Source organism: Phalaenopsis equestris, unplaced genomic scaffold (assembly GCF_001263595.1).
Source record: "Phalaenopsis equestris unplaced genomic scaffold, ASM126359v1 Scaffold000002, whole genome shotgun sequence".
Taxonomy (NCBI): Eukaryota; Viridiplantae; Streptophyta; class Magnoliopsida; order Asparagales; family Orchidaceae; genus Phalaenopsis; species Phalaenopsis equestris.
The window spans coordinates 73,077,531-73,099,965 of record NW_018164444.1 but is presented as its reverse complement, the minus strand read 5'-3'; the positions used below and the strand labels follow the sequence as shown (position 1 = coordinate 73,099,965).

Genomic DNA, 22,435 nt, shown 5'->3' with positions numbered 1-22,435 from the left:
AAAATTTTCATTTTATTTTTCACATGCGCCTTTGCTCAAGAGCTAACCGACCACTCCGGATTGCCATCTTCGTCAAGTTTAATATTTCTCGAGTTCTTACGCTGAAATCATAGGTAGCATTGATTCCACCATTCCTAAAAATTTTTATTCAATTTTAACCTTTAGATTTATTATAGTTTGAGATTAAGTGTTTTAGAGAAATTCAAAATTTTGATTCGGTTTTTCTATAATTTTGATGATGTATCTCATTGTTATAATCATAGGTCTTATCTCTTAGGTCTTTCCATATCTAACTTCTAAATTTTAATCACAAATTTGCATACCTAGCACATTATTCTTATGTATTTGTCTATCTCAACACCTAAACTTTCATATTTACATGCATGACATTTTGGTTCTTTAAATCAATACATGCAAAATGTGTATTTCACTTTTAAAAATCGACAGCAGTGTTGTTTTTTTATGTAATATTAAAGTTTGAAGTGCTATGTGTGAAAATATGAAAATTTATATTTGAAATATGTAAATACATAAGAAGTGTGTTTTATGAATGTAAATGCCCCCTTTCAAGGGCAAATTCACATACCTAGCACACAATTATTAAATATTTTAATTATTCACACATTTAAACTTTCAAATTTACATATATGACACTTCGGTGTTTTAAAATTATGAATGAAAACATGTATTATGCTTTTAAAAAGTGGTAATAGTGATCATGATTTTAAAGCTTTGAATGTTATGCGCGTAAATATGAAAGTTTAGATTTGAGATATGTAAATACATAAGAATTGTCCGCCATGCATGTAAATGCCACTTTTCAAAGGCAAATTGGCATGGGCATCACATAATTCTTGAGAAATATGATTCAAGTATTTGAGTGTCGTGTATAATATGCAAGACTTTTAGCTATTTTATTTATATATGAAAAAAAAATAATATTTCTATGTAGTCGTTACGTTTTATGAATTCTTTTATCATATATATTAGTTATCTATGGATATCCATATTTCAAGGTCATTGATGCATAATAGACTATATTCAGATAGAAAGGAACTCATTGAAAAAGTTCATGAATGTTATTGAGACATTTGTGAAAGTAAGTCCGACCTATTTGAGGTTAAGTTTTTGGCTTCCATGTTTGAAGCACCAAAATCGACGATACTTATTGCATGATGAAATAATGTATGCTTTATAGCGTCAAGGATTTCAACTTGATTATTGGTTTTGAACTTCACATGACGAGGTTGACTCATTTAACCATGCTAGTTCAATGAGTTATGATCCTCAACCTTTGTTTGACCCAAGTTGATTTGTAGAAATAGTTTTTAATGGAACAAGACTTTATTATAGGAGTCAAATCGAGAAAGAGCCACCCAACCAAGAATCTCAGTTGTTTCATGAATTATTGATTGCGGCATAAGGACCATTGTGAGAAGGTTGTACATCAAATACTATCCTATCTATAGCTCTCAGAATGTTGAAAATTAAAATAGAGTTTAACATGACTCGAGAGGGCTTCAATCAATTTGCAAGATTATTGAAAGAGACAAATTCTAAAGAAAACTTATATATAATGAAAAAGTTGCCTTCTAAATTTTGATTGAAATCAGGCTGGCTAGCATGATTGACATGCATCGCACTCCACCTTCACTGATCGTCGACTCGCAAAATATTTTTGTATTTTTCGGTCAGCTTAGGGATTTAACCGAAGACCAACAACAAAGGAAGGCACCCCATCCCAATTCAGCTTGTGAACTTTTTATATATGTATGTATGTATGTATATATATATATATTGAAATATATGAGATCAGTTTGATTTCATATTTTTTTAAAAAATAATATATATATATATATATATAAGAATTTTAGATTTTGATATTTTTGGATGAGGATGTTAGTCTTGCCCAAAAATTGGAGGGCAATTAGTAAGCCATCAACAAATTTTTATTATAGACATGAATCTTGAGGCATGTGACAAATCTTGAGACAATTTTTTTAGCAATACGTATTTAAACTTCGATTAAAAAAAATCCAGAGTTCTAATTTTAATAGACATACAGTCAAATAGTCAACGACCAACTTGATGAAACAAATAAAATTACACAAAAAATTGTCAAATTTGAGTCAAATCAAGCCCAAATCAAGCCATCAAATCATTTTTAAAAGTTTGTGATGCCAAATTAGAAAGAAATGGATTTCAAATCTGACAAGCTTATAGTCAAATTGAGTCTCGATGAGATAAATTCAACGCATTCAATATCACTCAATTTTGATAGCATTAAGGTACTCAAATATTTGCAAAACACAGTTTGATCGATGAGATCTCTCTATACCATTTGATAAAGCGATCCATTTTCTTTCTTTATTTGTTGATAGGCTTCTAGAAGACTTTATAAAGACAGCCCAACCTCTTGTTGAGAGGAGACTTGAACTCTGAGCTATAGGAAGACAGGAGCTTGGAGGAGTGAAACCCCTGTTTTCTACATCGAAGCTTCGGTGAACGGCGATCTCTCCTGTAGTCGTCGACCATTACTCGCTGGCTGCCATTAACCACCGTCGACCACTACCTTGTCTTTGTGATGAAATTTCTCAAGGAGTTATAACGTGTGTTGCATAATCACAACATATAATATGTAACAGTGAAAGCACCCGACAGAACAATATGTTTTCTTGAACACTAGACACCAACACACCTGGAAAGACAGGATATTGGAGTCTTATCTATTTTAATGAGCTACAGTCACCCCCAACCATTGTGCAACAGATATTATTTTTTGATAAACTGTGTAATCCTCTTCCGTATGACGGACAAAGACCTGTACTTATAATCACCAATTCATGGTAGATTATTCTAACTGAGTCAGTTCCCTTGGTTTTTTTAATTTTTGTGCTTTCCATATAAAAACATTTGGAGTTTCAATAAATTATTTTCTTTTGTCTTCATAAATTGTGTAATTGTCTTCAATATGCCAGACAAAGACCTATGCTTATAATCATCAATTCAAGTGAATTATTCTAACTAAGCCACATCCCTTGGTTTTTTTCATTTATGAGTTTCACATAAACTTTTTTGTGTCTCAATATGCTATTTTTTTTACTGCGCAAAATTCTCGTACAATGTATAGACGATAATTCATTACTCTACTCTATGAATCCTAACACACATCATATATATATAAATATATATATATATATATATATATTTGAGGTGGTATGAATATATAAATAAAATTTACATGTGAGACATAAAAATACATAAGAATTGGCATACATACCCCCTCAATCTTTTGGGAATTAACATATAGAACACCTACTTTTTATCCTTACAAACTCAGCATTCAATTCTTACTTTCCAACAATTCAATTCTTACTTTCCAACAATGTCAAATAATGAAATTCAGGATTGGTAAGGCGTGCATCCGTAAAAATCCAAGCTTATGTGAGATACTTAAAATACCCTAGAATAATATCCCTAATTTTTATAAGTCCAGATATATGCCCATCACTAGGGGTGTAACAAGCCGAATATTTCGAGCTCAAAAAGTGTGTTCGTGTTCGGCTCTTTGCTTAGCAAGCCGAACACAAGCCGTTCACGAACAGAAAGTTGTTTGACAACCCTAAAGTCATAAGATGTTAAGAATTGAGAAAATTTAAAACATCAATTGAATTTAATTTAATAATTTTTATTCTATTTTTTTAATTAATTCTTTTAATTGATTATAAATTTTTATAGCATTGTAGTCAGACAATTAAATTTTTTAAAAATACTAGTTATCAAATATATATAATTAATTAATAATATTTCGAGTCAAAACAATATAAAGGAACAAATACTTATTATTTGTGTTGGAATCATTAACTCAACCTCCGAGCCCAACAATCCGAACACGAGCTCTTCGCACAAGCCTTTTTGACAGCCCTAACCATCACTTTAGGGCTCCACTCTGATCTCGTCTCTTTCCGTTCCATCCATGGAGTTCGTGGCTGCAAGGGCCTCCCACGCCGTGTATTACCCTTCTATTCGGCCTCAATGCCGTACTCCTCCAACGAGCCTCGCCACCGTACCTTCGGGCTTCTGGTGTCGTCATCATCGTCGTCAGAGAACTCTTCTTCCTACACTGTGTATTGCCCAGAGCCTCGATCCGCATAGCGCTGATGGTCCGGTGGACGTGATAGGGATTGGAAGCAGAAAGGACTCAATCATTGATTTCTTTCTAGCTTCTCCGGCTGTCTCTGCTTCTCGCTTTAGATTCTGGTAATCCGACCGGCAAACCTCTCATATGTAACTTCAAATAGAAGGGAGATTTACGCAACTTTTAAAAAAAGAAGAATAAATGTTTTCTCGGAAAAATTGTAGGCAATCCGTCATCTAATTCCTCGGAAAATATTACTGAATTTTTTTTTGTTGTTTGTGAACTTGCTCGTTTTATACGCAAGCAGCTTGATGTAAAATGTCGGAAATTAAAATTTGACTGTAATTTTTTAGTCCTTCCATTCATTGTACCTTGTGTGAACTACATGATTTTATCCATACACAGTTTGAAATGTTCCACGTTTTTTGTTTTTGACACGATATTTCTTTTAGGACTATTTATTCGCGAGATCAAAAGCAGATACAACTACTGGAAAGATGCCATAATGAAGGTTTTACCATCCACTCTAGCACCTTGTATTTTTGTTTTTATAAATTTTTTGTTTAATTCATGAAAATAAATGTCCTTAGCTATGTGGATCAGACAACATTTGGACTTCAGGTGCAACAACTTTTTATTTCATTCGATATCAAAATTTTATGCATGATTTTAATGACCTGTAATCTAAATTGTAAAGGCATAGATGCAATAAAGAAGCTTTCCATTTATAAGAAGGGGTAATTAAAAGCATGGCTGTTGAAGCCTGAAATCTAAAGGTTGTGTCACTACATGCATTAGTTGATCTATTAAGATATGAAGATAAATTTTTTTGTCTTAGTCCTACAACTCTACAAGGTTCCATCTACCATCTCGACCCAACTCCTATAAATTTAATGCCTTTTATTCTCCACTTAACATCAATATTATGATGCCCACCATAATTTATCTGATAAATTCAAGCTTGCTATCCATCTGCTTTTAGCATGATATAAGGAGATGTTTTTATTGCGCTGAGAAATATCTCATAACCAGAAAAAGATAGAAAGAAGAGGGCGAGAGAGAAGTGGAAAGAGAGAGAGGGAGAGAGAGAGAGAGAGAGGCTTAAGTTTTCAGCCATAGTAAGCAGAGGCTTCAATGGTAGAGATTGAATTGAGGAAAAATATTTAATAGCTGAGAATGGGCTATGATAATAGAAGGGGCACCGTTGTCTTATTCTCCTTGTTTAACCCTTATTTTCATGAAAGGTAGTTATGTTTTCCATCAATCATTGAAAAAGTGGAATCTATATATTTATCTTATTACATATAAAAAAAATCCTTTGACGAGCTCTATTTTTAAATTTTAGTTAAATATTTGATTTTTACGTGATCATGGCGCAGGTCAATATCATTGAATCACATAATATTGCATTTCTCGTGATTATGATCTTGGGTGTGTTCATTCTTCATCTTCATTTAGTTTTGCGCACAAGTTTATCACTATTCTGACAAGCGCAGTAGATTTCCACTTTATTAGACATTTTATTATTTAGGTTTGATGTGGTGGACCCATTAGGTGACAAGATTGGTAAGGAATAAGAGAGTTCTTGGGCACTACTATTGTGAATTTATGTAACGTGGGTATGTTTACTGAAGGGTGTTTTCTGAGAATTTACTTGCAGATGAAGTAGCTTTCACTATCTTCATACACATCTGTTTAAGTTGAGCTTTATAATATTGTTTTATTTATTTTTTTACATTCTTGTTTATTTCTATTCAGGTTAATGGTCAAATAATTTTCTAAAAATAGTATTTTACATTAAAATTCAATTTGTCTAAGTTTCTTAGTCTTAATATTCTATAAGTGTGGATGGTTTCTGATGTTATACTTAAGAATTTAAATGTCAAAGAATGCCTTGGTAAAACATTCTTAGTGAAATACACTTAAAAATGCTTATACGTTAGTATCATACTGTTGTCGCCTTTTCCTTTATGAGCCTAGTTGTAAAACTATTCGTATAGCAACAACATTTCAAATGAGATTTTATTCTGATGTTTGAAAGAATTATGTAGATGTTTTGGAGGCGTTGCATCAAGTTTTTTGATAGTTGGGTACAATTAGTGCAATTTAGCAATCAATCAAAATAAAGGTTCGTTAAAGTTATGGAGAGAAACCTATACCGTGCTTCATATTGTTGCCCATTTCGCTTTGTAAGTCACAGCTTGTCATTGGGAGTGCATTGCCATAGTCTCTTCATAGTTTAAGTTGTGATTTTAGGGGTTCTCTTAGTTCCCGATGGCAAATAAGTACTTCTTAACCCGGTGATTTAATGTTGTCAATTTTAGAACCTACGCTATGATTTGCTTTTGGTAAAACTCTGCATTGGGATCCCATCCACAAGGAATTACCTCCTAGAGAGCAGTCTTGAGTAATTAAATTTTAGGGATAGCTTTCTCAGAACCTAAAATGGATTGACTCACATATCTTAACAAAGGTTAATTTAGGCATAATTTTTTACTAGTTATTTAGAACATATCATATTAAAAGTGACTTAAATATATTCTTTTGGTCATATAATTTGCTCTCAAAATTATATTATTTTCATAAATTATATATTTATTTTTAGAGATTCACCCATTTTAAATCAATTTGATATGGCTGGTTTAGTTAAATCATAAAATTATTTATAAAACTTTTAGTTTATTAATATTATTATCAATGTTTCTTATATGGATTAATAGTTTTGAGTTCTCACAAACACTTTAAACTGAAATTCATCTATGAGTCAAGAATTTGGAGTTAGGAGCCTGGAAAGCATCGAAATTTGATCATCATGCCACTAAGCTGTGATAGTATCATTTTGCCCTTGTTTTTGAGTGCTTGTGTTATAGAAAGTTTTATATATGATGGTCGTATATCAGCAAGCTTGTATATGAGGAAGCTTGCTTGATTATAAGAAATCTATTAAATTAGTAACCTAATTAGAGATCTTATAGCAGGATTTTTCCTCTATTAGAGATATTCCTAATCTATAGAGATTGTCTTGTATATAAATAAGTAATATATATTTTCAATTGGGGAATAAGAGAAATAGGAAGTTTTCCTTCACATGGTGTCAGTCACACGACTTTGCCTGCTTTGTTTGGCTTTGTTTGCGTCACCTTCACCTTGCAATAGGATTAAGGCATCGTGCATCGTTTGACTTCTTCCATGTCGTTGTCTTCGTCTGCTCTATCTGCGTCAATCGACATTGTTCTGCTATGTTTGCTTGGTATCGTAGGCTTCACTGTTCGACATCATCTGCCGTGGCTTGCTTCGCCTTCATCCTGATCGACATCGTTTGCTATGTTCTGCTTCTTCTTCATCCTGATCGGTGTCGTCAGTTTGTTCAATTTAATCGGTTTCGCAAATTCCACTGGCTTGTCGGCTGCTTTGTTCGGCTTCGTCAGCTCTTGTTCGTGGAGTCGTTTGTCTCCTACGGCTCGGTATCGTTCGTCTTTGACATTCGTCTTGCCCTTTGGCTCCTCATTTAGTATTGATTTAGTCTCCTTGAATATTTGGTGATAATTATGACTGTGGAACTAAGATATGTTGTGGCAAGTTGGTTTCATCAGTGACTACAATTATGGATGAAAAAATAAATGGCGTCAATTATTTTAATTTGAATACATTTGTGAAATTATTTAAGAAGTATTCCTATAAGAGTTACCTCATTGACAATCCCTTAGCTGAGATTAATCCAAGTTATTCCGAGTGGATGAGAGTTGATGCCCGACTGTTGATACAAATGTGGAACTCTTTTGAACCTAATCAATATGCTCATCTTCATTGTGCCTGTGTTAAAGATGTGGAGGAATTAACATTTATGTTTTTTGGGACTAAGAGAATATTTCTTGAATCTTTGATATATGCAAGGAGCTCTATTAAGCTAAACAACAAGATCAATCACTTAACACGTATCACGTGTATTTTAAATGTGTATATGAAGAATTGCATGCACTATTACCCTTCAGTATTGATGTCTAGATTTAGCCAGCTCAAAGAGATCAAATGACTATTATTAGTTTTCTAACTGGCCTCAACTCTCAGTATTAAAATGTCAAATCACATATTACTATTATGAGGGAAACCTACACTGGAGTGTTGCATACTATTCCGAGTTCTTAGGCTTCATTCATGCAACAATCTAGTGCTATTGCTAGCAAGAAAAATACAAGCATTAGTAAACCTAGTTTCAGGGCAATTATGAAAGTGAAATTTCGAATTATAAAAATCAAGGCTTTAGGGTAGCTTTGTACTACAAACATGAACCTTGTTCATACAATGAAAATTTGTCAACAGTTAGGTTTCCAGTTCACTGTCAGCTTACATGGTCACTACTAATGGGACATCTCATGGTCTGTATTTTTTTTATCTCAATAGATAAATATGCTAAATTCATCTAATTTTAGGAAACATCTAAGAAATTTCCTTCTATCATTGCTTTTGTTAAGTTAGGTAACCATAATATTTGTCTTCTTTCATCTTCCACACAATAGGGTCATTGTCACGGATTACACGACAGATAATCCAAAACTCATTTTCACCTTTCATAAATAAAGATCTTTCTCTAATATTCTTGGTTCTTGCAATGTTACACCCATATTAATTTTAAAGTCTTTCTTTAGTTTACCTCAAATCTTTTTTAATCTTTTCTTTATTAGCATGATTACGCATGCTCTTAATTTTTGTTTCTTATCATTTTCTGACCACTGTTTTTTTAGAATCTTATGATGAAGAAGATCATCGATAAATGCTATAATTTGGGGCTTTACATTTTTGACAACAGACTATCTTGACCCATAGCCTATTCTGACATTGTATCTCCGTTTCAGTTGTATTGTCGATTAGGGCATCCGTCTCTACACATGCTAAAAAATTTATGCCCTCAGTTTCAATAATTATCATCTTTAGGTTGTGAATCATGTCAATTTGCTAAATGCCATCATTTGTCTTATGTTTCCATTATTAATAAAAGAGTTAGGCATAATTTTGAGTTGGTTCATTCTGATGTATAGGGATCTTGTTCTATTTTATCTAATGAATTTTAATATTTTAGAACATGTGTGAACAATTTTTCTATATGACTTGGCTTTACTTTATGAAATATCGTATTGAGTTACTATCACACTTTTATTTTTTCGTACTGAAATTAAGGCTTCGTTTGGGTCCGCTTATTTCGAGCGGTGCCGCCCCAAAATGCGAAGCAAATTTTTTTTTTCGCTTTCTTCGGCGTTGGCGGCCTCTCGCAGCTAGAGTAGTCGAAACGCAGGCCTCGAGATCGACCCCGCGGCCCCACGTTCTTGATTGATAATAGTACCGTTGCCTCGCCAACCAGTGTCTTGCGAAACCTGCACTACACTAGCGATCCCTAAACCTCGCGGAAGGCTTCTACCCTAGCTTCTCGAGAGAATCTGACGATCCTGAAACCGCTGCTCTCGAGGTTATCGCGAAAGCCTACCGCCCCTCCTCCGCTCGCTGCATCCTCTTCCCCCGTCGCTCGGCTATGGAATCCCGATCGAAACCACAACTCCTGCTCGGTATCTCCCCTCCCGATTCTTTCTTTGTATTTTGGTGTTGTTGTAGTTCTTCGTTCCAATTTTTGCCACATTATTTGCCCAATATTCGAATGTCAATGCTTTAGTTGATTTGGATTTCTTATGGAATTTGGATCTCGGTAAGAAGATGCGGTTTTTCTATTATTATGCTGTTCTAGGATCATTGAAAGAGATTATGACCGCTCTATAAGGCTGTTGGATTGCTTTTTGTGGCGCTGCCAATCTACCCTTTTCTTGCAATGGCGATGGCATGAGCGTATGAGGCCTTTCTGAGGTTAACAGTTGCTTCCATGATGTTTTGTTGGTTTTCCATATTTCCTCCAGTTTTCTGAAAGGTTTTTGTCAGATTCAACTAAAAGAAGTGAAATAAAATTAAAATGGGGGATTACATGCATACCACTTAATTCGTGTATTGCCTGTTTAACACCTAAAATATAGTAGTTACATCTTTTAAAAAGGTTACAATGGCTTGATTCAAGGTTTTCACCCATCAGCTTTGCTTATGCTTTGCTCGAGTTCAGTCTCTAACTCATGCAGCTCCTCCACTGAACATGATTCAAGGTCTTCACCCATCAGCTTCCTGCAGCATTAGCTCAACTTTTAGTTTCAGACAAACTATTCTTATTTTTTGCATAAATGATGGAAGGAAAATCTATATCTTTAAATAACAATAGCCTCACCGTTTAGAATCTTCGAGGACATCAATCTTCTTTGGCATGAGCTATGAATCCTGCTTCAACCGCTGCATTTCAGAATATTATATCAAAAAGTTGAGGAGATCTCTGCCTCTTTCTATATGTAAAATAGAACTTATAATTCTTTTTACAAAATCAAGCTGTTGCCTTTGCTTTCAGACAGGCCTTGTTTGACTACCCTGTTGTATTTTACTGGTCAAATTCATTGTATTTTGATTTTTTTTTTTGCTGTTTCTTAAAAGTGTTGTGAGGGTTTTATTTGTTCTCATATTTTTTTGTGAAATTCCATTCTTTATATCTTTTTATTTTTTATTATTTTTGAATGAATTGTGTTTGTTCTTCTATTTTGTTTTAATAGATGCAAACATTAGGCTAAGTTGAAAATTATAAATTGTTTTCTTTTGTATGATTTTGAAGACTGGATTAGTCATTGATCCCAAATGACCACTTTGCTACTAGTTAGTTTTCCTTTTCTCTGCGTCAAAATCATTTGTAATTTGCTTGACCTTGTTAATCTTCTGCGTATTGTTAGAGCCGAGTTGGGCCTGTGCAGTGGCTGAGACCTTATACTGATGAATTTACAGTCGAGCTTGGCCAAGAAGGGGTTACAAGTCTTCTCATTGTTCCTATAAGATAGTTAATTTCATTTACCATCAAGAAACTTGTTTGAACTATCTATCAGGGTTCGTGAATTGCTCTAATCATTTTGTCCAAGTGAAAAAAAAAGGAATTTTCCTCACAATTTTTTTGTCCCTAACACCTAAAGTTTTATATTTACATTTATACCAAGTTAGTGTCATAAATTTTCACTTTTAAAAAGTATGCAATTGTGTTTTTCCATTTTCCATTGTGGCTGAGAAGTTGGAACACACTGCTAATCAATTAGAGCAAAATGATTAGAGCTCATGAAATTTTAGAGCAAAATGAAATTTTAGTGAATCAATTTTTGTGGTTTTTTATTCAATATATTGATTTTTTTAGGTTTGACTATGGTTGATTGTGATCATATATGTCAATAACAAAAAGTAATGTTTTCTGATGTTCATACAAAATAGGGGCAAAATAGTTATTTTTCCAGAAACAGCTGAAACAAACAGACAGTCACATTCCCCACAGCTTCTTCCTAGGGCAGCGCAGCTGCAGCTTAAAAGCTGCATCTCCGCCAAATAGACCCTAAAACTCAATTCAATATTTCTGTTAAAACTCAGAGAAACGATAATGTCAAAGATTTTTTTTTTTGCACCTTTCAAACATACATGTAGTAAAATTGGATGCTTTTCCAATCATCATGTGTCGATACTCTATTAAAATAAAGTAGCTGAAAGGAAAAATAGATTTTTTTTTGAGATAGTTAGAGCTCTTTTATTTCAAACTAAAGTACTCAAATTATTCCGAGTTGATGTAATTTTTGTTGTATGTCTTTTATTTCAAACTAATGTCTTATACTATTTTATAGAATAAGATATCCTATTAAGTTTTATTTCCAATCAAATATTTTTTCCCATTGAACTACGTGTATTTGGGTGTACTTATATTGTTCATAGTACTTATCCACAGGTTTCTAAACTAGACTTTTAAGTCATTAATGTGTGCCTTTCTAGGACATTCTCATTTGTAATTGGGTATCAATATTTTTTCCCTCTTCTAAACATGTACATTGTTTTTACTGATGCCACCTTTCATGAAAACTCCATATTCTTTGGTGACTCATCGGTTCCTAAATCCTCTCATGATTCTGATGAGTTTTTCATATATCACATCATCAATTCATATTCACTCCATCAATGATGCCTCAGTTCATACCACTTTTCACTAATATTTACTCTAGAGGACTTCGTTCCCATAATCCCAGTTCGACACCGATATCGTCTTCTTCTATAGATGCTTCCCCTAGTGGCCTTGATGTACCTATCACTCTTCGAAGAGGTCAACATCAATTCACCTATTCCATTTCCTATTGTGGTATCTATAATCAGTTATCTTGTACTTTCTACTCGTAAGCCCTATTCCATTCTAGGTAACGGGCAGCGACGCTTGATGAATTGAATGCCTTAAATTGAAAATAAAACTTGAGAACTAGCTGAACTACCTTCTGGTAAGAAGGGTGTTTGCTGCAAATGTGTATTTGTAGTTAAATTTCATTCTGATGGATCTATAGCTCTTCTCAAAGCTTGGCTGTTTGCTAAAAGCTATGCTCAAATTTATGGGATTGACTATTTGGACATGTTCCCTTTTGTAGCTAAATTGATTTCAGCTCGTTTATTTTTGTCCTTAGATAATGAATAATTGACCTTGCACCAGCTTGATGTACAAAATGCATTTCTGCATGGTGATCGTTTAAAAAAGGTATACATGAAGTTATCTCCTCAGTTTATTGCTAAGGAGGAGTATGATAAAGTATGTCATCTTTAAAAGTCATATATGGAGTAAAACAAAGTTCTCGTGCATGGTTTGAAAAATTTAGCCAAGCAGTAGAAGAGTTTAGGATTACACTATTTCTACAAACAATCTGCTTATAGGATTACTCTATTGGTGGTGTATCTTAATGACATTATTATTATTGTGAGCGATGTGCATGAAATCTTATTATTAAAATCATTTCTTTAAAATCAGTTCAACAGTAAAGATCTTCTTAAAATACTTCTTGGGGATTGAGATATCAAAAAGCAAGAAGGGTATCTTTCCATCTTAACAGAAGTATGTTTTGAATTTGTTAGCATAAACCGGAAAATTAGCTGTCAAAACACACAATACTCCGATGTTTCCTAATTAGCAACTTACCAAGGATGACGAGTCTTTTAATGATCCCGAACGATATAGGAAATTAGTGGGAAAACTAAACTGTCTCACAGTGACTCTCCCTGACATGGCTTGTCAGTGAGCACTATAAGTTAGTTCATGTCTTCTTCCACAGTCTATCATTGGCTTGCTTTGATACAAGTACTATGTCACCTCAAAAAAGCTCTGGACAATGTATTATGTATCATCATCACTGGCATAAAAATGTTGAATATTTCTCTAATGCAGATTAACAAGTTCTAAGATTTATCGGAGATCTATTACTGAATATTATATTTTTGTTGGAGGTATTTTGGTCTAATGAGAGAGTAAGACACAAAAATGTAGTGTCCCGATCCAATGCAGAATTTGAATATCGAGCAGTGGCACAAACTTTAAGTGAATTGATGTGGGTTTCTCAAATGCTGGCCGAAATGTGTTTTAAGATGACAATTACAACAAAGTTGTGGTGTGATAACTAAGTTGCAATCCATATTGCTTCAAACCTTGTCTTCCATGAATGCACTAAGCACATTGAAATAGACTGTATTTATTTCAATATTGTTTGATTTCTACAGCTTATGTAAAAACTGTGGAACACTTAGGAAACATCTTTATATTTCTGATAAACTGGGCATAATAAATATCTATACTCCAGTTTAAGGGGGAGTGTTATGCAAAATAATAGATTTGATGGTTCTATATTTGGAAGTTTTATTTTAAGAAATCTAATAAATTGGTAATCTAATTAGAGGAGATTTAATTACAGGATAATCTATGGAGATTGGATTGTATATAAGTAGATAACATTTGCTTTAAATAGGGGAATAAGAGAAATATGTAGTTTTCCTTCACAGCTTGAAAATCAGTAAACCCTAAGAAATTTAAAGATACAATAACATGATTTCTGTTGAATTATTTGTTTGGACTATTAAAGAAATTACACTGGTTTTGGAAGTCCAAAAGTATCTTTCAAAATCATGAGACTTTTGAGTTCGGTTGGGATGAGAGGACGGGAATGAGGAAATTTGATACATTTCCATCACATGTGTTCCATTATTAAGCTTATCTCAAGCATATCATGTTTAAAAAATATATTAGTTTTCCGTCAATGATTTTGTGTCCAGGTTTTTTGATAGACTTCTAATCCATGATTTTGTGTATGTTTCAGATGTGGTTATTAGAAATGTTGAATTTCCTGCAGCACCGCATTTATGCTTGCCAGCAACCATTCTTGTAAGTTCTTTTCTTTCTTCTTAATTGTCTTTTCCTTGTAGCTGGGATGGAAGGTTTCACTCGTCTTTAATAAATGAATGCTTGTTAATTGCGCTAGCTCAATGTTTAAACATTTTCAAATTTTTTGTGATCTTTGCAAAAAATTAATTTGAATTCACGTTTATAATTCCACTAAAGATTTGCTACAATGTAATTACAGCTTGGGTTTTGAACTTGTTTGAAATTTTGAATGCTTATGCTTCTTGTTGCATTTTGGAATCCATTATGTAAATACTTGATCTTGGATATTGAACAAAACTTCGAGAGATGTAGATGAGAGTACATCTTTGAAACGAGAGGAGTGGAAAATTGTTACATTGCCTAGATGATACGCCACCAACAAATTTTCATTATCCTTCACGAATCTCGAAGCATAGCGCGGATCTCGAGATAATTTTTTGAGCAAGGGATGTTCAAACCTTGATAAAAATTCACCCAAAGCTCCAATTTCAACAAACTTATAGTCAAACTCACCAGCTCGATGAGACGAACCTAATGATATTAAAGTCAGTCCAATCCGAGTCAAATCAAGCCCAATTCAAGTCATTAAACTGTTCTTGAAAGATTTTTGGACTTATTTGAAAGGTCAAACAGATGCCGAATCTGATAAGTTTATAGTCGAATCGAGCTTCTCGATAAGATGAATTCAACTAGCCCAAGATCACTCAAGTACGACATCATTAATGCATCCAAATGTCTATTAAATGCCGTTTGATTGAGAGAAGCTCTCCGGACCGTCTGATCAAAATGGTTCATATTCCTGCTTTAATTACACCCAACACGCTATAAATAGATCCGCACCCATCACATGAGGAGTAGCTAAAGCCTAGAGAGAGTGCTTGCGGTCTTGAGGAGGAGCCGTAGCTCAACACCATCGCCGACCACTGTTGATCACCTCTGATTGCTGACCGCTGTCTACCACGGTCGACAACCGTAGACCATCGCAGACCGCTGTTGACCATCATTGTCAGCCATCGCAAATCGCCGTCCACCACCTCTGTCGACCATCGTAGACCGCCATCAGCCATCGCCGATCGCCTCCGACCGTCGCCGATCACCGCCGACCGTCGCCGACCACCTTCGATCGTCGCCACCAAACGCCGTCAGTTAATGTTATAACTTGGAAAATCTAGTAGTCATTCTTGTTTGTGGGATAAGAGCTCATCACTTCGGTTCATGTGTCAACAACGACCTACGTGGTCATCAGTTCATGCAGCTTGTAATTCCGACGCGGGGACGCCACTAATACTCGCCTCAACAATCTATGTCGTCATTAACTCATGCAACTCCCGACTTTGACCCCCGCACATCATTCATACTTGCCCCTACGACCTACGTGGTTCATAGCTCGTGCAACTCCCGACTCCGATCCCAACGGTCTAATAACGTCATTCATACTCACTATGACCTATGTGGTTCATAGCTCCCGCAACTGCTAACTACGGTTTCACTAAACAATCAACACTTCTGTTGCAACTATCTACAACATTCACGACAGACTATTACCTTCACAATAATCAACAATGATTTTTGCAATCTGCAGTCACAAAGTGCTGCACCCATATTATAATTATACAACTTTGTAATTTTATCTTCCTAAATTTAGGAGAAGAATTGACATTTGTGCTTTTTATTCATAATGAATTATTTTAACTGGGCTAGACACCCCGTGGTATTTCATCTTTCAAGAGTTTTCCATGTAAAGAAGACGAGGCATCTCCTTTTATTTATTTCTTTTTTTTTATCTGTGTGTGCTGAATTTTTAGGCAACGCTAAGACGATAATCTATTGCTCTACCGTCACGAATTTTCTTGCACGCATCACCAAAAATTATATTATGGATCCTCCTCACAGTTCTCTCTATTTTGAGGCGTGTTGCTAAATATTCATTTCCATGGTATATTTTAAAAGTTCCAATATGAAATATGCAACGAGTTTTTCCTTTGTTTTGTAAGAAAAGTAATACAAATAAAATCTGACGAAAAGGTCACACTAACAAGAAGCTGCCTATATACTCCAGAAAGGGGATCAAATCGCTGGTAATTCCCATGATAAAAGAGGTAATTTGCCAAATAAACGGAAAGAATTGGAGAGACATGCAAATCTTGTACAAGAACAAAGGTCATTAAAAAAGGATTTGTTCCCGACAAAGTCCCCTAGGGATAGATAGGAAAATTCAAAAAGTGAGTTCTGTCCAACCCATAGCAGTAATCTGGACCAAAAATTAGAAAAAAATGCTTGAAGTACTGAAAGTCAGAAATGATGAAAAATTCATTCGGCACTCTCTCTGGGTTGGGGGAGCTTCAACATTAGCTGTTGAAGCTTCAGGTTTCTCATAGTATGGAGTGAGATTCGCAACATTGAATGTAACATAAATTCTGGAGTCGCCTGGTAGGTCAATTTTGTAAACATTGTCATTGAGCTTCTTAAGTATGCGGAAATGTCTTTTGACTTTGAGTTTGAGTTTCTTGTGTGCTCCTACGGGAAGTCGCTTCTTAAGGCTGACCCACACGAGGTCTCCTTCTTTAAAGGTTACATTTTTTTGGATTTATTAGCCAGTGCTTGATATTTGTGGTTTTTTTTAGATATCGTTTCTCCAACTTCCTTGTGGAGTTGCTGAATTTGGTAAGGTCGTTCAGTAGCATTCTCACTGATATCTGATGGGGGTAGAAGTGGATCTAAGTCAAGGGGCGTAGACATGATGACAGGCGGGCACCATTAGGAACTAAAGGAATGAATGGGTATAACAACAAATGTGAGAGGAATAGCATAAATTTATAGAAGGAAAGAAGTTGAAGAACATGAGGGCCAAATTGTGAGTGTAGGAAAAGCTTGATGTTTTTTTAGAGAGCAGAAGAGAGTGCATGGGCTTGTGGCGAGAGCTGAGCATGAGAATTGGGGACAGAATGGGTGCATGCAAGCAAGTGCAAGTTTCGCCTAGCATACCAGAGGGGCATGCAAGCTTTGCAGTGGATGCATGCGAGTGCTTATGATGAAGTTATAGCTAATGAACAATTTTCAACTTATTTAGTAATTTTGAATCCAAATTAGGGGTTTTTTTAATATAATATTTACATTATAAACCAAGCCATGCTGTTTTAGGTGGTCTACAAGAAATAATTTTGTCTGCTTATCAGGTGGCCAGTGCCGGACATGATTTGGATCAAATTGCAGCAGTCGATCTTCTATATGGTGTCAAAGCGGTGGGTGGATTGGCCATTGCAATTGTACTGAAGCCATTTAGTTTTGAGGGACAAACAAGACAAAAAGAGGTAGCACTAGAACTTCTACCTTGATTTCTTATGGGTTATGTTTGTAAATTGTACCATGGAATCTGCTTGTTCAGCAATAACATACGTTTTAAATTCTTGCATGCTAATGTACTACATTTTAGGAGTCTACATAGTTCTGAAATTGCATCCTTTTATACTTATGGGGACACTTTTGGACCTGGGCATGTGGGGATGAATATGAACAAGCAAGCTTATGCCACTTAAATATGTATAGATTTCTTTCTCCACTCCCCTGCTCCACTGTAGTAGTTTTGGTTGGGCCAGGGTGATGCTGGAGCTTGAAGTGGTTCTTGTCCTAGTATCCTCATGGAGGATTTATTTCAGTTTTTTTGAAATGTGTCTTGTGTTTCTATAGTTTTTAGTTCTTTGGATGGTATAATTGTAATTAGGAAGGGCCTTGGCTTATAAAAGTTCTGTGGGCTGTTTTGGGAGGGAGTTTTTTTAGCAAGGTAGAATTAGTTTAGTTTTTTTTTCCTATGCGGTTGCATCATTTTGGTTTCAGAGCAGTCCTTAATTGGGTTGCTTGTCTGGTACCAGGTTCCATTGCTGTCCAGACATTTGGATTCCTTCTGGCCAGCCGCAGAAGTCTGTTATTTGGTTTCTTGTTACCACTTCTTGCACAGAAGTGGCGGATAAAAATCTGTCCGTGATTTGCTTCTTGATCCCATTGCTGTCCCTGCGTTCATTGTAGTTCGTTCTGCTCTCAAATATGCCGCCACGAAGAAATATTGCAAAACCCAATCATGAACTGGTTGTAGAAGACATACAATGTCAAATCTGACGACCACAGAAGCGGCTTGTGGTCTAAAGCAAAGAAACTCTGAGAATAGAATCTTGTAAGTCGGCTCGGATGCAGTGGAGGAGGAAGAAGGTGAAATTCCTTCTCACCAATAATTTTCCAACGATGAGGCGGGGGCCTTACATGAATGAAGGAGGGAAGGACACCGCAAGGTTACTAAATTAGAATCAATATTGACATTCCAGATTTTGGAAGGCTGACTAGATCCGAATGAATGTATTATTTGGCTATGTATGGTAGAGAGAGTTCTTAATTTAAAAGTTTTCCAAGAATAAATTGTGAATCTTGTAGCCATTAAATTGAGGAAGAACACATCTCTTTGGTGGGAAAATATGAAGAGAATGTGGCAGAAGGAGGGTCGATCCAAGATTGTCACTTGGGGCAAGATAAAAGAAAGAATTACAACATAAATTTCTTTTGGAATACTATCATCAAGACGTGTTCATTTGGTTAAACCATCTTCATCAACAAGAATGGTCCTTGGAGGAATATGCTGCTGAATACAAACAAATAAGGCTGAAATGTAGCCTTTCTGGACTCAAAGAGCACACAATTGCATGTTTCTTGGGTAGTCTACGACCATCTATAGCCAATGTGGTTAAACTTCAGCTTTTTTGGACACTCCAGGATGTGATTAGCTTGTCCGTGAAGGCAGAAAAATAGCAGAAATTAGGTAGGTACACTTCCGTACACTTTCATACCACTAATTTGGATAGTTCTAGCCAATCAGTCCAAACAGGATGTAGGCCGACAGATAGAAGGCTGATAATAGTAGCAAAACTTCCACTCAGCCACGTGGAATTGCTTCCACAGAGTTGGGAGTAACTCCGTTCGGTATATTATGCTTCAAATGTGATGGATTTGGCTACATAGCCTCAAATTGTCCAAATCGACGCGTCATTTTTTTGTCATAGGAAGCTCAACAAGTGGAAGATGTTGTAGAAGAGGAAGACAACAATTTAATGAGGGAGCAAGTCATATATGCAAATGAAGGGGAATTACTTGTGATAAGGCATCTTCTAAGTGTAACATTCTTCTAATAAAAAGTGGTTGTTGTATAACATCTTTAGAACCTAGTGCACGATTTGAGACAAGGTTTGTAACCCTATCATTGATGGCAAAAGTTGTAAAATCCTGGTTTCAACAACTATAGTGGAGAAGCTTGTGCTCACTACACAACCTCATCCCCATCCCTATCAAATCGCGTGGCTCAAAAAGTGGGTGGAGATTAAAGTCCCCTGGCAATGCTTCGTGCAATTTTTTATCAGTCGAAAACTTTAGGAGCATGTTTTATGTGACGTAATTTTTATGGACGCTTGTAATATATTGCTATGTCAGCCGTGACGATATGATCACCATATGATTCATGATGGATATGCAAACATTCATTTATCAAAGAAGGAATTCAAACACGTGATGCAATGGAGGAAATTTAAACAGGGACTGAATTTTTGAAAGGCATGAAGGAGGCAACTACATGTACTTTCTAATCATCATAGAAACTTCAGGACATCCATCGACACAATATCCTGCAAGTCCAGGGATTGATACAATAGCTTGAAGACATCTTTTTCGGCGGGCATTTCAACAAGATTACTTCCTATGAGACTTGTGCCTGGTTTGGTCTTCTCCAACAAACCTGTATATAGGATGTCTCCAAAGGAACATGAGTTTCATTTCCAAGTGGATGAATTAATCAAGAAAGGCTTGGTGGGGCATAGTGATAGTCCGTCTCTCTTAATTCCAAAGAAGAATGAACCATGAAGCATGTGCATTCATAGTCTGGTTGTAAATAAAATCACTTTCAAATATAAGTTTACCATTCATCGATTGGATGACCTTTTTGATCAGTTAAAAAGGGCAATTTTTTTCTTCAAAATAGACTTTTGAAGCGTGTCTCATCAAATTCATGTGGGGCAAGGAGATGAGTGGAAAGCAATGCTCAAGCCAAGAGATGGGCTATACAAGTGAAAGGTGATGCTCTTCGGGCTTTCTAACGCTCTTAGCACATTCACTTGACTAATGAATCAACTTTTCCAACATTTTATGGGAAAGTTTGTGGCGATCTATTTTGACGATAGTTTGATTTATAAATCTAACAAGGTTAAATGTTTACATCATTTAATAGGTGTTTTTGAGGTCCTACGGTCAGGGCAGCTTTTTGATAATAATGCTAAGTTTGAATTCCTAGTTCCCCACATCAATTTCTTGGGATTTGTGTTCTCGACAGCTACAATGGAGATGGATTCCAACAAAATTTTTGTTGTATGGGACTTGCTGACACCCACATTTTTTACAGAAGTTGGGCAATTCTTTGGATTGGCCTTTTTCTATTCCCGATTCCTCAAGAAATTTAGTATCGTCGCTCCCCACTGATCGAATTACTTAAGGCAGCCCATTTTGTTGGACCGAGCAATCATAACTAGGCTTTGATCATTTGAAATAGGTTTTATGTATAGCTTCAGTCGTGAAGCTTCTAAAATTTGTTCTTTTGCTCAAGATGGAGTGTGAAGCATCTGACATCGGTATTACAGCAGTCCTTAGTCGACAAGGGCATCCTGCAACATTCTTCAGCAATAAGCTCAACGATTCCAGAAAGAAATATTCATTCTATGACCAAGAATTTTATTCTGTCGTAAGCGTTCAACAACATTGAAGTCATTATCTTTTAACTAGAGAATTTGTTCTCTATACAAACCACGAAGCCTCAAATATCTCCAGAGTCAAAATAAGCTAAAAGAAAGGCACAACACATAGGTTGAATGAATTTCAACCTTTAATTTTATCCTCAAGCACAAATCAGAACTTTCTAATCAAGTAGCTGGTGTACTAAGAAGCCGCCACAACTATTCTGTCAGTCATGTAGGCACGTGTTGTGGGCTTTTAGTTGAGACAAGGAATGCATGACAAGGATTTTGATGTTTGAGTTTTATGAAAACAATATATAGTCAGAAATTACAAAACCTTCCACTTCAAAAATGATTTTCTGTTCAAAGGAAATTGTTTATGCATTCTTAAGTATTCCACTAGAGAAACTATATTAGTGAAAGGCCATGATGGGGGCCTAGGCGGCCATTTTGGGAGAGACAAGTCTCTAGCTTTTTTACAAGATAAATTTTATTGGCCCTCTATGTGTAAAGATGTGGATCGTCATGTGAAGATGTGCCCAACTTGTCATATAGCCAAGACAACGTCTCAAAATTCAGGTTTATACATTCCCTTGCATGTTCCTGAATATCTTTGGACAAATGTTAGCTTGAATTTTGTTGTTAGTTTTCTACGCACTCAAAGACATAAGGATTTTATCATGGCAGTGGTGGATAGATTCTTCAAGATGATACACTTTGTTTCATGCAAGTTCTCATTAGACGCTTCTCACATTGCTGATTTTCACTTCAAGGAGGTGGTCCTTTTACTTGGTATTCCATGTACTATCACTTCATATTGGGATAAATTTTTGAGCAATTTTTGGAAGTTATTTTGGTGCAAATTGGGGAACCAAAGTTCAATATAGTCGAGCTTCCCATCTTCAAATTCAATGGACAAATGGAAGCTATTAATAAAAGTCTTGGGAATCTACTTTGTTGCTATCTTGGTAAGAAACTTGAATAATAGGACCTCCTTCTATCCTTAGTGGAGTTTGCTTATGACCGGTCCCAAGTCAAGCATCCAAGTAGAGATGGTTTATGGAAGAAACCCTATTGATCCACTAGATCTTACATTTGATATTCCAGACACGGCTGTAGCTTCGGATATTGAAGCTTGGTTAGTTTGGGAGAATTTTATTAGTCATAATTAAGTGTATCGATAAAAGCAAACAAAGGTAGAAGGGCTGTCATTTTCAAAGGAGGAGACAATTTGGATTTGGCTAAGGAAAGAGT

The 22,435-nt window shown here is 35.5% G+C and overlaps 1 protein-coding gene across 4 annotated transcripts in view; it reads left to right on the top strand.

The window, feature by feature from the left end:
* Positions 1 to 3,870: 3,870 nt before the first annotated feature.
* Positions 3,871 to 22,435, top strand: part of LOC110023955 (protein ACCUMULATION AND REPLICATION OF CHLOROPLASTS 3) — an 84,964-nt gene continuing 66,399 nt past the window's right edge. For all 4 annotated transcript variants that reach the window (XM_020723630.1, XM_020723638.1, XM_020723620.1 and 1 more), the window contains exons 1-4: positions 3,871 to 4,260; positions 4,591 to 4,649; positions 14,359 to 14,423; positions 17,600 to 17,734. In XM_020723630.1, coding sequence (XP_020579289.1) covers positions 3,977 to 4,260; positions 4,591 to 4,649; positions 14,359 to 14,423; positions 17,600 to 17,734 — 543 coding nt within the window. In that variant the 5' untranslated portion in view covers positions 3,871 to 3,976. The remainder of the gene's footprint in view (positions 4,261 to 4,590; positions 4,650 to 14,358; positions 14,424 to 17,599; positions 17,735 to 22,435) is intronic.